General features: G+C 45.9%; 1 protein-coding gene across 1 annotated transcript in view; it reads right to left on the bottom strand.

The window, feature by feature from the left end:
• NID1 (nidogen 1) overlaps positions 1-14,764 on the bottom strand; it is an 85,337-nt gene that overhangs the window by 43,962 nt on the left and 26,611 nt on the right. The window contains exons 6-9 of the mRNA XM_064383621.1: positions 11,791-12,042; positions 8,770-8,970; positions 4,804-5,049; positions 1,248-1,391 (exon numbers count right to left, since the gene is read on the bottom strand). Of these exons, the coding sequence (XP_064239691.1) occupies positions 1,248-1,391; positions 4,804-5,049; positions 8,770-8,970; positions 11,791-12,042 (843 nt within the window). The remainder of the gene's footprint in view (positions 1-1,247; positions 1,392-4,803; positions 5,050-8,769; positions 8,971-11,790; positions 12,043-14,764) is intronic.

Consider the following 14,764-nt stretch of genomic DNA (forward strand, 5'->3'; position numbering starts at 1 on the left):
ATCCAAAAGAACGGAAAGCAGGAACTTCAACAGATATTTGCACACCCAAGTTCATAACGGCATTATTTGCAATAGCCAAGAGGTGGAAGCAACCCATCTGTCCACTGATGGATGGATAAACAAAATGTGATATGTACATGTAATGGAATATTATTTGGGCTGAAAAAGGAAAAAAGTTCTGACATATGTGACAATGTAGGTGAGGCTTGTGGACATTATGCTACGTGAAATAAACCAGTCACCAAAGAATAAATACAATATGATTCCACATATGCAATCGTTAGAATAGTCAAATGCATAGAGACAGGAAGTGGAACGGTGGTTCCCAAGGACTGACGGAAGCGGGAAATGGAAGTTGTTGTTTAATGGGTACAGAATTTGTTTTGCAAGATGGAGAGTTCTGGAGATGGACAGTGGTGATAGCTACACAATAAAATGAATGCTTGTAATGCCACCGACCTGTACACTAAAAAAGTGTTAAAATGGTAAACTTTATGTTCTGTTTATTTTACCACAATCAAACAATTGAAAAAAAAAAAAGGAACAGGCCAGGTGCAGTGGCTTATGCCTGTAATCCCAGTACTTTGGGAGGTCAAGTTGGGTGGATCACGAGGTCAGGAGATCAAGACCATCCTGGCCAACATGGTGAAACCCTGCCTCTACTAAAATACAGAAAATTAACTGGGCATGGTGGTGTGTGCTTGTAGTCCCAGCTACTCAGGAGGCTGAGGCAGGGAAATTGCTTGAACCTGGGAGGCGGAGACTGCAGTGATCTGAGATTGCACCATCACACTCCAACCTGGCAACAGACACTCCAATCTTGGTCTCAAAAAAAAAAAAAGGAACAAAAAATCCACCTCATTAGAGTTGTTGGAGAATTAAATGAGATGGTGTTTCTGAAGCACTTACTTCAAACAGTGCCGGGGTAAATTATAACTGTCCTTATATTACTGGTGTTAACCATTAACAGCTCTTACTTACAATTCCCTTTAAACCTGTGCATTAAGATGGAGTTGCGTGTGGCCTTAGGGATTCTACTCTGCTGCTTAGATCAGATGGAAGAACGGGCCAGTACTCCTGAATTTACCCAGGGGAACAGTGAATGTGCAGCATCAGGCCTGGCATGTCCACCAGTATTTATCTCATCTGTGCTTCCTTGCTGCACCCAGTTCTCTGATTTACAGAATCTGGATGCCTCCTCCCCACCTGATTTCCCAGCCCCAACAAGTCAGAATCAAAGACCGTACCATAGCAGGTCCGTCCATCTCCTCGGAAGCCGATGGAGCACTCACAGGTGAACTGTGTCCTGGAACCAGGGCGACACGCTGCGTTGGTGTCACACCCATGAGTGCCGATGTAGCAGGGATTCTGAAGAGCATCGGGGGAGCCTTCTGTGAGGGCAGAGACATTGGAACCAAGTGAGTCTTCAGGAGCTCTTGTAGGTTTCCTCTTTCCATAGAAAGTCAACCACAATTGGTGACCAAGAAGGTGATCACAGAGGAGCAGAGTGGAATGGGACACTAGCCAATTCCTGTGTTGCCCTGAGGCAGGACCAGCAAACTATGTGCCTCTGGCCCCCTCCCTGTTTTTATAAAGTTTTATTAGCAACCAGCCATGTCCATTTGTTTATGTATGATCTATGGCTACATTTGTGTTATCATGGCAGAGCTGACATGCCATGATAGAGACTGTATAGCCAGCAAAACCTAAAATATCTACTATCTGGCCCTTCACCAAAAATGCACTGACTCCTGATGCCTGCAGCCACAGCTGTCAGAGGAGGGAGAATTCCTACCTTCTTTCTGCTTTACAAAGTTAAAGTGAGGACAAATTGATTAGCTGGAGAAATGATTTGGATATGGAGGAAGAACCAAAGACAACTGAAAAAAAGGGAAAAACTACTTTGGCAGGTTGAGGCAGGCAGAGCACCTAAGGTCAGGAGTTCGAGACCAGCCTGGCCAACGTGGTGACACCTTGTCCTAGTAAAAATACAAAAAAATTAGCCAGGCATGGTGGCAGGTGCCTGTAATCCCAGCTACTCAGGAGGCTGAGGCAGGAGAATCGCTTGAATCCGGGAGGCAGAGGTTGTGGGTAAGCCAAGATCTCGCCACTGCACTCCAGCCTGGGTGACAAGAGCAAAACTCTGTCTCAAAAAAAAAAAAAGGGAAAGACTTTAAGGCCCAGACCAGAACCAATTATACAGCACCCCTGATGTGAGAAGAAAGTTGCCCAGGTGCCATGGCAAGAGACTGAAGGCGCAATCTGTCCCAGCATAATAAATAACGGGTTACTTAGTTATAGCAATGATGCCAAATAGATTTACTGATTACTTCGTTATAGCAATGATATTCCTACACTAGAATTCCTAACTGATTACTTAGTTACACATATGACACCAAATAGATATGAGGTTTAATCTCATAATCAATTATATAATTCATCTTATTACATTATTATTCTCTATTAATCTTTGCTCTAGTGTAGGAACATCTTAGTCTTACAGTACAGACATAATCAAGTGAAATATAATTTGGAACTGAAGGGACATTGTGAGAAATGACCAGGAGGCCAGAGTAAATGCCTTGCGGTATCGCCAGTGCCTGGGGAGGCGCCCGTTGCTTAGCAGGCCGTGAGGGGGAGTTTCCCTTTCACTGGGGCGTTCAGAGAAAACTCTGCTCTCTCCGGCTCTCGAGGAAGGTTTGACACTAGCCAGGCAGGCCCGCAGACATCCAGGGGCTTAAACACCTCTCGGTGGTGCTGTGTTCTGATGGTCACCATTCTTGTCCACTTTCATGTTACACTTTCCCACCCGATGCTCCCTTGTAAATTTTTAGAAGCTGTGAGAAGAATAGAGGAATTCTAAAAGCCTTTGATCTCTCTGATGAGTGCATAGAAAGATACCAACTACGTATGTGCCTCCCCTCCTTGCAGCGGCTACCTGAGAGGGAGGGGCCCTCTGTACTGTACCCAGGTGACCTCTGTACTATACCCACGTGACCCCCTGAACTGTGCCCACGTGGCCCCCCATATTGTAAGGATGTGATGTGCTTGACCCCTACCAATCATGTCAGATGAGTCACTCTCCTGACCCTGCCCCCCGCCTTGTCATACAATAAACAGTGTGTCCAGGCACTGCGGGCCACTGCTGGACTCCCCCCTTGGTAGCAGTGGTCCCCCGGGCCCAGCTGAATTCTTCTCTTATCTCTGTGTCCTTGAGTCTTTCTTTTCTAGATCAATGGTCTTCACACTCAAAAGAGCATCCACTAGACCCTGCAGGGTTGGACCCAGCACCCTGAGGCTTAAAGATATGGACAAATGTGAAGTCTGACATTGGTTCTGTCACAAAAGCTCCCTTCAGCTCCTTCCTGACAGCCAGGAACATCCACAGACCAGACCACAGCCCCAGTGATGTGCAGTCACAGGGTGAGAGTTGGTTTTAGGCTCCCTGCCTGATTTTATTTAATTTCCTCAGGCACTAACCACACAATTTCTTCTTCTTTTCTTTTCTTTTCTTTTCTTTCTTAGTTTTTTTTTTTTTTTTTTTCACAGAGTCTCGCTCTGTCGCCAGGCACCAAGCTGGAGTGCAATGGCGCGATCTCGGCTCACTGCAACCTCCACCTCCCGGGTTCAAGCAATTCTCCTACCTCAGCCTCCCGAGTAGCTGGGACTACAGGCACGCGCTACCATGCCTGGCTAATTTTTGTATTTTTAATAGAGACGGGGTTTCACCATGTTGGCCAGGATGGTCTCGATCTCTTGACCTCGTGATCCGCCCGCCTCGGCCTCCCAAAGTGCTGGGATTACAGGCGTGAGCCACCTCGCCCAGCCTCTTTTCTTTCTTTCTTTCTTTTTTTATTTTTGAGGCAGAGTCTTGCTCTGTCGCCCAGGCTGAAGTGATCTTGGCTCACTGCAACCTCTGCCTCCCGGGTTCAACCAATTTTCCTGCCTCAGCCTCCCTGAGTAGTTGGGATTACAGCCACACATCACCACACTTGACTAATTTTTGTGTTTTTAGTAGAGACACAGTTTCTCCTTGTTGGCTAGGTTGGTCTTGAACTCCTGGCCTAAGGTGATCCACCCATGTTGGCCTCCCAAAGTGCTGCGATTACAGGCGTCAGCCACTACACTCGGCCCTACAGTTTCTTTTTGCCAGAGCACCTGGCCCTACAATTTCTTTCTTTTTTTTTTAAGACAGAGTCTCACTCTGTTGCCCAGGCTGGAATGCAGTGGCGAGATCTGAGCTCACTGCAACCTCTGCCTCCTGGGTTCAAGTGATTATCCTGCCTCAGCCTCCCGAGCAACTGGGATTACAGGCATGTGCCAACATGTCTGGCTAATTTCTATAATTTTAGCAGAGAGAGGGGTTTCACCATGTTGGCCAGGCTGGTCTCGAACTCCTGACCTCAGGTAATCCACCCGCCCTGGCCTCCCAAAGTGCTGGGATTACAGGCATGAGCCACTGCGCCTGGCCTACAATTTCTTTCAAGGTTGACTATTAAAGGGTTTTTAAAGCCCTGCCAACGCCAGCAGAAGCCTTAAGATGGTCCACTCTGTAAGGTACCCCAACAGGTTAGCATTCTGCACTCTACTCTGTACAGGATCATGGATAGGCCTTCGGTTAGAAGAGCAGACAGGTGGCTTTTCCAAGAATCACAAATAACAAGACATTCTTCGTTTCCTGCTGGAAGATATTTTAGCATAATTTTCTTCTATAGACGAAGAGTAAGAGACTAAAAACCATGTCAAAGAGTGGGGTTTAAAAATGCACGAGCACCACGCCCAGCATGAGCTGCGTCCCCTTACCCCTCACAGGCCCGATGGAGTTGCTGAGAGCATAGCGCAAGATCCTCTCCTCCTGGTTGTACAGGACAAACACGCTGTCCACCGAGAGCTGTTGGGTGCCGGGCAAGGCTCGCCGGGAGTCATCGTGGACGCATTCCTGGAAGGTGATGGTCTGGCGCCACTGGTAAGTGTAGATGTGTGAAGGAGCTGCCCCGTCTCGCTCGGGCTCAGTCACCGTGTACTCCCGGGTGGAGGAGGAAGTGATCACTGCAGAGTGGGAAGGATGGAGGGGACAAGGCAGGGAGACAAAGGGGAGACGGTTAAGGAGCTGAATCAAGGGCTTTAAAAGCACCTGGGCATTCCCTGCCCATAAGGCTACCAGAGGACCAATCAGACGGAACAGCTTAAATCAGACAATCTGTTTGCATTGGGACTCATTCTATGAAATACCTGGAGTTCCCACATGATCATTGGTATTATTTGTATTGTTAATACGTGCCGCTTTTCTCATCAAGTGGTTCTCTGTAAGTTCTGAAGACCCCCAGAACTAGAGATGAAGGTCCAGTGGAGAGAACACACACTTGGAAATAGACACCCTGAATTCGCACCTAGTACCACTCACTAGCTGTGTGGCCACTGGCTGGTTACTCAACATCTTTGGTCTCGGTTTCTTATACAAAACAGGTCAAGATGAGGATTAGACCAGGTAACGTATGTAAAATTTCTGGAATCAAGCAGATTAATAGTAAGACAAATTTACTGAGTGAGCATTTACTCTGTCACAACGTGCTAACTGCTTTATATAGGTTATCTCAATTAGGATTCAATAAATGGTGATTTCTTTTTTTTTTTGAGACAGAGTCTCACTTTGCCGCCCGGTCTGGAATGTAATGGCACAATCTTGGCTTACTGCAACCTCCGCCCCCTGGGTTCAAGCTCCGCCCCCTAGGTTCAAGCAATTCTCCCACCTCAGCCTGGGACTGGGATAGTAGGTGGGACTACAGGCATGAGCCATCATGCCAAGCTACTTTTTTCCTTTTTTTTTTTTTTTGTATTTTTAGTAGTAGAGATGGGGTTTCACCATATTGGCCAGGCTGGTCTTGAACTCCTGACCTCAAGTGGGCCACCTGCCTCAGCCTCCCAAAGTGCTGGGATTACAGGTGTGAGCCACTGTTCCTTGCCAATAAATGTGATTTCTACGTATCGCTCTAGACTAAGCCGTTCTGCAATACTAAAAAAATGAGATACTAAATGAGTTTCAGTACCCAAGTTTGGAAAAATTACTAAAGCACCATGAGCAAGCCTGAACAGAGGAGAGAGAGACAATCCTCCCCCACTCACAAGAGGGCCTGCTATGGCCCATACGACAAAACCCTCAACTTCCTGTTTTTTTAAAAAAAGAATAAAAGATTCTTTATCTTTTTGTGCTCTGCTGCAGTTTGCTGCATAACAGAAGTATAAAAGCCAGAGGATAAATAAAAGATCAGTGTAAGCTGCCTCTGTCCAGCTCCCACATGCCAGAAAGGATATTCAGCTGCAAGCCGATTGCCCGATTGCGACTGTGGTCCTGCTGCTCATTCCTCTGCAGCTTCACTGGCTCCCAGCTCCCCAGAAGGAAAACTCAACCAAGCCACAAAGCCCCAGTAATTGGTGCAACCTTTCCAAATAGCAATTTAATGAGAGCCTTTAAAAAGGTGGCCAGGTGTGGTGGCTCACGCCTGTAATCCCAGCACTTTGGGAGGCTGAGGCAGGCGGATCACTTGAGATCAGGAGTTTGAGACCTGCCTAGCCAACATGGGGAAACCTCGTCTCTATTAAAAATACAAAAAATTAGCCGTGTGTGGTGGTCTGCGCCTGTAATCCCAGCTACTTGGGAGGCTGAGACAGGAGAATCACTTGAACCCAGGAGGCGGAGGTTGCAGTGAGCTAAGATCACACCACTGCACTGCAGACTGGGCGACAGAACAAGCCTCTGTCTCAAAACAACAACAACCAAAAAAAAAAAAACCAAAGGGGTGCTTAACCTGGAATCCAATGATCCCCATAGGGGTTCATGTTCATGAATATTATTCAATGGGTCTCTACGTGAGTGAGACATCATCGCAAAAATAAAATAAATTTAAAAAAAATTAAAAGTTCCTGTTGTTTGACTCAGTGCTTCTATTTCTAGGAACTGAGTCTTAGAAAAGAATCAGAAATTTGGCCAAGATTTATGATTAAGATGATCATTTCAACTTACAATGAGAGGGGTAACTGGAAACAACCCAAGCTTTAGAAAAGAGAAGAATGGTTTGAATTAATAGCCATCCAGTAGCATCATACAGAGTCCTTAAAAAATGTTTTCTTTTTTTTTTTTCCTGAGATGGAGTCTCGATCTGTCGCCCAGGCTGGAGGGCAGTGGCGCAATCTCGGCTCACTGCAACCTCTGCCTTCCAGGTTCAAGCAATTCTCCTGCCTCAGCCTCCCAAGTAGCTGGGATTACAGGTGCACACCACCATGCCCAGCTCATTTTTGTGTACTTTAGTAGAGATGGGGTTTCATCGTGTTGCCCAGGCTGGTCTCAAACTCCTGAGCTCAGGTAATTCACCCACCTCAGCCTCCCCAGGTGCTAGGATTACAGGCACGAGCCACCTCACCCGGCCTAGACAGTGTTTTCAAAGACTGCTTAATGAAACTATTAAACATTCATGATTTGATGCTAACTGAAAAGGTGAAGCTATAACAATGTGGTATGACTGCAATTTTATTTAAATAAAAACTATAACCCTAGGTAACATGGCGAAACCCCATCTGTACAAAAATTTGAAAATTAGCCAGGCATAGGGGTGTGCCTGTAGTCCCAGCTACTCAGGAGGCTGAGGTAGGAGGATCGCTCGAGCCCAGGAGGTTGAGGCTGCAGTGAGCTGAGACTGCGCCACTGCACTCCAGCTTGGGCGACAAAGTAAGACTTGTCTCAAAACAAAAAAAACAAAAATACTAGACATATCACTGTGTATCCATGTTAAATTTCCCAATTTTGATAACTACTGTGTCCTTGTAAAAGAATGCCCTTGTTCTTAGGAAAAGCAAATGAAGTATTTAAAGAATGAACTATCATGATAATATACAACTTATTCTGAAATGGCCAAAATATATATAGAGAAAGAGAAAATGGTAAAGTAAATGTGGCAAAATGCTAACATTTGCTGAAGCTAGATAAATAGTATGTGAACATTTTTGTGCTATTTTCAGTTTTCATGTAAGTTTGAAATTATTTAAACCCAGGCACCAAATGGAGAATAAGTGTAGTTTTTAAAAGTACATATAGACGTGGCCAGGTACAGTGGCGCACGCCTGTAATCCCAGCACTTAGGGAGGCTGAGGCAGGCAGATCACTTGAGGTCAGGAGTTCCAGACTGGCCTGGCCAACACAGTGAAACCTCATCCCTACTAAAAATACAAAAATTAGCCAGGTGTGGTGGCATGCATCTGTAGTCCCACCTACTTGGGAAGCTGAAGCAGGGGGACTGCTTGAGCCCAGGAGGCGGAGACAGTAGTGAGCTGAGATCACGCCACTGCACTCCAGCCTGCGTGATGGGAGTGAAATCCTGTCTCAAAACAAAACAAAAAGTACATATAGATGTATAATACAATTATAAAATTATATTAATTATATTATCTTGAAATTATATGCTGGGATATTTGATATACACGTAAATAGATAGATGCTGTAGAAAACGCTGAGAGGAAATACACTTAAATGTCATAATAATCATGTCCGGGTTTTACAATTCTAAGTTATGCGTATGGTCTTTTTTGCACAAAATTCTCTACAAGGAGTGTATCCTATGTCTGTAAGTGGAGGGAAGGTGACTGTAAGCAGCTAAGGCCCAGTGTATTTCCCTCTCCAGATTCCGGAGACAGTCCCAGCTCACGGCTGCACAGTGGGTCAGGAGCATGAGGCTGGTGGCTGGTCCAGGGCTGGCCCTGGGACACGGTGGGGCTCACCTGAGCTGGAGTAGTGGTACAGCTCCGTGTAGGGCTCAATGTGCACGGAGGAGCCGAATGGAATCTGCGGCACGCGGCCCTCCAGCTCCGTGTCAATGGTCAGGTGCCCATGCTCATCAATGCCGCTGAACCGCTGCTTAATGACCAGCTTGCCCGGGTGCTCCACGAAGGTCACCTCAGCCTGGCGAGTGAACTCGCCCCCTGAAAAACAAGATGAGACTGTCACTTTGCCATCTGGGGAGCATGCCCTTCTGTCCGCCTCAGGACACAGTGTGGAGTGGGGTTGGTGTGAACCCTTCTGCGGGTGCTTTAGTTTGGCTGGTAGACCATGGAGCTGGTGACAACGAGAGAGCTCAGACATCCCTGTGGCCCAGCTGAGCCATGCACAGAGGAGAGAAGAGGCTTCCCAGCCACAAACCAGCATCTGAGACGGGTTGGCTCAAGGGTTATTGTGGAAATAGTGGAGGACAGGAGTTTGACTCCCAGCGGTGCTACGTTCTGTCTGGGTAAACTTGGGTAAGCTACTTAACTCCTCTGAGTCTCCATTTCCTGGTGATTACAAAAAGAATACAATCTATGTTGTAAAGGATACAATGTATGTTCTGCAAATTGTCAAGTGCCCCACAATACCAGTTACAGTGATAATTATTGAAATAGTTAAGTCCTGGTCAGATGGGTGAGTTGCTCAGGGAAAACCATTCCCAGTACCAAAAACCACCCTAGGATCACATGCTACCGTGATGGCTCAGGAACTTCTCTGGGTCTGTGCAAGACGGCAACCCAGACAGGCAGGAAGAGTACTTCTCCCGTTTCCACAATGGCCTGCCCCGTGACAGCAGGGGTTGACAAACTAAGGCCTCAGGGCTAAATCTTGCCAGCTGCTTATTTTTGTACAACCCTTGAGCTAAGAAAGGTTTTTCCTTTTTTTTTTTTGAAACGGAGTCTCACTCTGTCACCTAGGCTGGAGTGCAGTGGCACAATCTTGGCTCACTGCAACCTCTGCCTCCCGGGTTCAGGCAATTCTCTGCCTCAGCCTCCTGAGTATCTGGGATTACAGGCACATGCCACCATGCCTGGCTAATTTTCTTTTGTATTTTTAGTAGAGACACGGTTTCACCATCTTGGCCAGGCTGGTCTCGAACTCCTGACCTCATGATCCACCTGCCTCGGTCTCCCAACGTGCTGGGATTACAGGCGTGAGCCACTGTGCCCAGCCAATGGTCTTTACATTTTTTTTTAATGGTTAAAAAAAATCAAAAGAAGAACAGCATTTCATAGTATGTGAAAATTATATAAATTTTAAATTTCAGTGCCCATTCAAAAAGTTGTATTGGAACACAGCCATGCTCATTCATTTATATATTGTCTGTGGTTGCTTTTCACTCTACAATGATAGTTGAGCCATTGCAACAGAGACCATATGGCCTAAAATATATAGGCCTAGCTTAAAGTATTTACTATTAAGACCTCTGCAGAAAAAGTTAGACAACCCCAGCTTTATAGTTAAACAAGTCCCAGGCAAATATCTCACTGATAACACAGGACCAGGAGAAATTCAGAAGGATCACTGTAGTAGCAGAGATGTGCTGTTGTAGGGAATTTGCGAAGACTCCCTCTCCCTCAGCCCTGCTGAAGTCCATGTATATTACAAAATATCACCAATATAAACTAACTCATTTAAAAATACCACCAGTGTGAAAAGCTGTGCAGGGAAGGAGTGGGGTCTGTGAGTTTTACTGCACTCAATTATAAAGTAGCAAATCTTTTGAGCAGGTTCACTCCTTTTTTTTTTTGAGATGGAGTCTTGCTCTATTGCCCAGGCTGGAGTGCAACAGCACGATCTTGGCTCACTGCAAGCTCCACCTCCTGGATTCAAGCAATTCTCCTACCTCCGCCTCCAAAATACAGGTGCCCGCCACCACGCCCAGCTAATTTTTTGTATTTTTAGTAGAGAAGTGGTTTCACTGTGTCGGCCAGGATGATCTCAATCTTCTGACCTCTTGATCTGCCCTCCTTGACCTCCCAAAGTGCTAGGATTACAGACCTGAGCCACTGCACCCAGCCTCACTCCTTTTCTAACACATAGCCTCTCCTTTCTTAAGACAGCCATACTTTGTGTATTTATATGCCATAACTTTTGGAGGGGTTACCAGCGTGGAGCCTGGATGGAGACCCTGCTTCCAGCAGTGTTTCCTCTAATAAAGCCTTGGCTAAGGCTCCAGGTTGGCTGAGGCAGTGCGGGAGAAGGCAGGTCTAGGTTGTTGGAGGCAGTGGCTAGGTACCTGTGCCCCAGCACAACAAGCTCCAGGTCCTGGAAGTAACTGGCGATGAAGGACACAGACTCCTCCAGCCCAGCTGTTCCTGGGAGTGGGTCTCCAGCACTCAAAGTTGGGCTTGTCTCGGCAGAGCAAGGGGAAGGCCACGACAACGCCCAGGAAACATCCTCCAAGCCATCTGCCCACATGTCCAATAATGACTGAACCTTCCTCAATAGGGCATGGTCTCTAAAAAACTTCCAAAGATACTCAAGTTTCCTAAGACTTCTGAGGATTATGTTGATGCAGCTTAATTAACCAGTTAGAAATGACAGGTTCCTTCTCTCTGAGCAGATACTGAGGAAATGTCAGTCAATTTCAGGTTGGTTTGGAATTCAGAGGCAGGCTTGACAGAATGAGGCAAACTGTGAGCCCCGCAGTTTTGGCTGTGAGGTTCTAGGAGCTGATATTACTTGTTCTGCCAGAAACGCCTAAATCTCCATCAGGAGACTGCTCCTCAATCAAAACCCAATTCTAGGCAGTCTCTGTTGCTATATACTAACGGTAATATTACATGTTCATTTTACCTCATCATCTTATTTCCAGGACAGAACTACAGGATGTCCTGTCTTCTGACAAAAAGGAGCAACAGCATGCTCTTCCCTAAGTTGTCTGCAGACTCAAGAGTTCTCTTTCCATTCATTCCCAGGCCTCCCCCCAGGCACCACTCTGTGACCCATTAATTTTCACATCGGATGTAAATTACCAGTGATGCTGAACCCATTCTTGAATCCGTCCTGCTCCACTGCAAACATCCATCCAATGATGCCTCCAACTGGGGCCAGCGGAAGCAGAGAATAGCCAACGGTCTCGGGAATGGTGCTGATGGCCGTGTAGGAGCGCCCGTGGTTCATTACTACGTAAGAGTGGAGGTCAGTGTTCTCAAAGACAATGGGGACCTGGCTGTTCCCCACAAAGATCCTTCCTTTCACCTTGCCATTGACTCGCTGGGGGGATCCTGAGCAAGAAAACAGAGAGAGAATGTAGAGATCACTTCCAAGCCAGCCTTTCAAACAGGGGTAGCATGTATGACCTGTGCCTATTGAAGAAAGCAAAGAATCAAAACAGCACTGGCGTACATGGCTTCGGGTAAGCAAAAGGAGTTGTTCTTCCTGAGAGTACCCACAACTGCATGCTGTGAGCCTTCAAAATTCCAGTGCCCCGACTCTCTCTTCCCTGTGACTGAAAATGGATAGCACAAAAGGTGGCTCCATGTATAGCTGTTGAGGAACTGCAGGAGCGAAAAATAGAATTTCAGAAGAATATCAGGGGTGATCTAGAACTAAGGGGACCATAGAATTTATCATATCTGAAGTAAAAGGAGACCAGGCGTGGTGGCTCACACCTGTAATCCCAGCGCTTTGGGAGGCCGAGGTGAGTGGATCACCTGAGATCAGGAGTTCAAGACCAGCCTGACCAACGTGGTGACACCCCGCCTCTGCTAAAAATAAAATAAATTAGCTGGGCATGATGGCAGGTGTCTGTAACCCCAGATACTCTGGAGGCTGAGGTGGGAGAATTGCTTGAACGTGGGAAGCTGAGGTTGCAGCGAGCCAAGATCGCACCATTGCACTCTAGCCTGGGCAACAGAGCGAGACTCAAAAAAAAAAAAAAGGCGGGGGAGAGAGAGTAAAAGGAGCAGAACCGCTTATTTCTTTGGGACACCAACGCTAACCTGAATGGCCCTGGAAGTCTAGACATTTGCCTGCGTGATCTGCCACACACTTTAATAAACACTGGGCTCACATACAGTCTCACACCCAGCGTTAGGACTGACAGTCTGCGTCCCGGAGCCTCGGCCAGCACAAGCCACACACACATGCGCAGAGTGCACGCCCAGGCCACACAGGAATGCCCTCTGAGTCAGAGCCAGCATGGTGCGCCTGGTGCTGAGTGTTCCATGTAGACAATTGGGACCGATGGGATCGCAACCTACTATGTCAGATTTATAAGCTTCCTTAATGCATTGACAATAAATTGATCTGGGATGCCATTTTTGCTTAAAAAATTACATTCATAATAAATGTTTGCATATACCCAGGGAAAAACTGCTAACTGGTTACTCCAGGCAAATATGGTGAACATTCATTTTCTATAAATTTGGATAATGTTTGAGTATTTATAACTTGCATATATTTATTATTGTTTAAACAGGAAAAAAATGGTAACTAGAGAAATTAAGTTGCTCTTTGTTGTATTCGAATAAGAAAATTGAAGGTTACTGTATGACCCAGCAATTCTAATTCCTAGGTATACAGTCAAGAGAAAGGAACGCATATGTCCACACAAAAATGTGCACACAAATGTTCTTAGCAGCATTATTCATCAGAGCCAAAAGGGAACAACCCAAATGTCCATTAACTGATAAACAAAATATGGTACATCCATCCATTAGGGTATTATTTGGCTAGAAAAAGGCATGAGGCTGGGTGCAGTGGCTCACGCCTGTAATCCCAGCACGTTGGGAGGCCAAGACGGGTGGATCATCTGAGGTCAGGAGTTTGAGATCAGCCTGGCCAACATGATGAAACCCCGTCTCTACTAAAATTTTAAAAAATTAGCTGGATGTGGTGCCAGATGCCTGTAATCCCAGATACTCGGGAGGCTGAGGCAGGAGAACCCAGGAGGCAGAGGTTGCAGTGAGCTGAGATCGTGCCACTGCACTCCAGCCTGAGCAACAAGAGTGAAAATCTGTCTCAAAATAATAAATTAAATTAAATTAAAAGAAAAAGGCATGAAATACAGATATGTGCTAAAACTTGCAAGAACCTTGAAATCATCACGCTAAGGGAAAGAAGTCAGATACAAAAGGTCATGCATTGTACAATTCTATTTATATGAAACCTCCAGAATAGGAACACCCATAAAGACAGAAAGTAGGCGAGGGCTTGACAGGGGTTGGTGGGATTTGGAGAAATCAAGACTGCCTGCTAATGGGTACAGTGTTTTTTAGGGGGTAATTAAAATGTTCTAGAATTAGAGGCAATAGTTGGACAACTTTGTGAACATATTAAGACCCACCAAATTGTATACTTTAAAAAGTATGTGATTCATAGCTCAGAAAAACAAAAACTGAAAGAAGGAAAACAAAGGTCATGTTTCATAGTTCAGGTTTGATGTGGCATTTCTTTCAGTTACTGATGGTACATATCTTATTTCTGTTCCTAGATTATGATAATCATAGGATCAGGACTTTCACACCCAGCCCCTCACAGGTTCTCTGTACGCAGGGTTTTCTCTTTATGTAGTCAGTTCTCAGTGAATGTTGTTGAAAAGCCTAGGCAGGGGCTGGCACCTGGGGGTCAGCTTCATTCTGATGACCTTTCGCTGCGTTCCATATGCCCAAACTGCTCAACAGTTTCCCTGATCAGCCAGGGCATATCCGACACAGAGTCATTCAGCACACGTCGTGTCATTTCACTGGGGAATGCTGTGAAGTTAGCTGGCCAACAGCGCAGAAAGGCATCCCAAGAATATTAGAGAAACAAGCAAGAAAGCCAAGTTAAGAAAACAAACAGAAGTGTTTCCACCAATCTTTGAGCTAGAAACATTTTTTTTTAAAGTGGCAAGAATCCAACAAATATTTAAACCACAAATTGATTCCAGGGTGTATATATAATGTCAAAATATGTGACTGAACAGTTTGTCATATCTGAGCTTGCTGCCAAACACAAACCGTT

Source organism: Aotus nancymaae, unplaced genomic scaffold, assembly GCF_030222135.1.
Source record: "Aotus nancymaae isolate 86718 unplaced genomic scaffold, 86718_ANA_hifiasm-v0.15.2.pri h1tg000032l_0, whole genome shotgun sequence".
Taxonomy (NCBI): Eukaryota; Metazoa; Chordata; class Mammalia; order Primates; family Aotidae; genus Aotus; species Aotus nancymaae.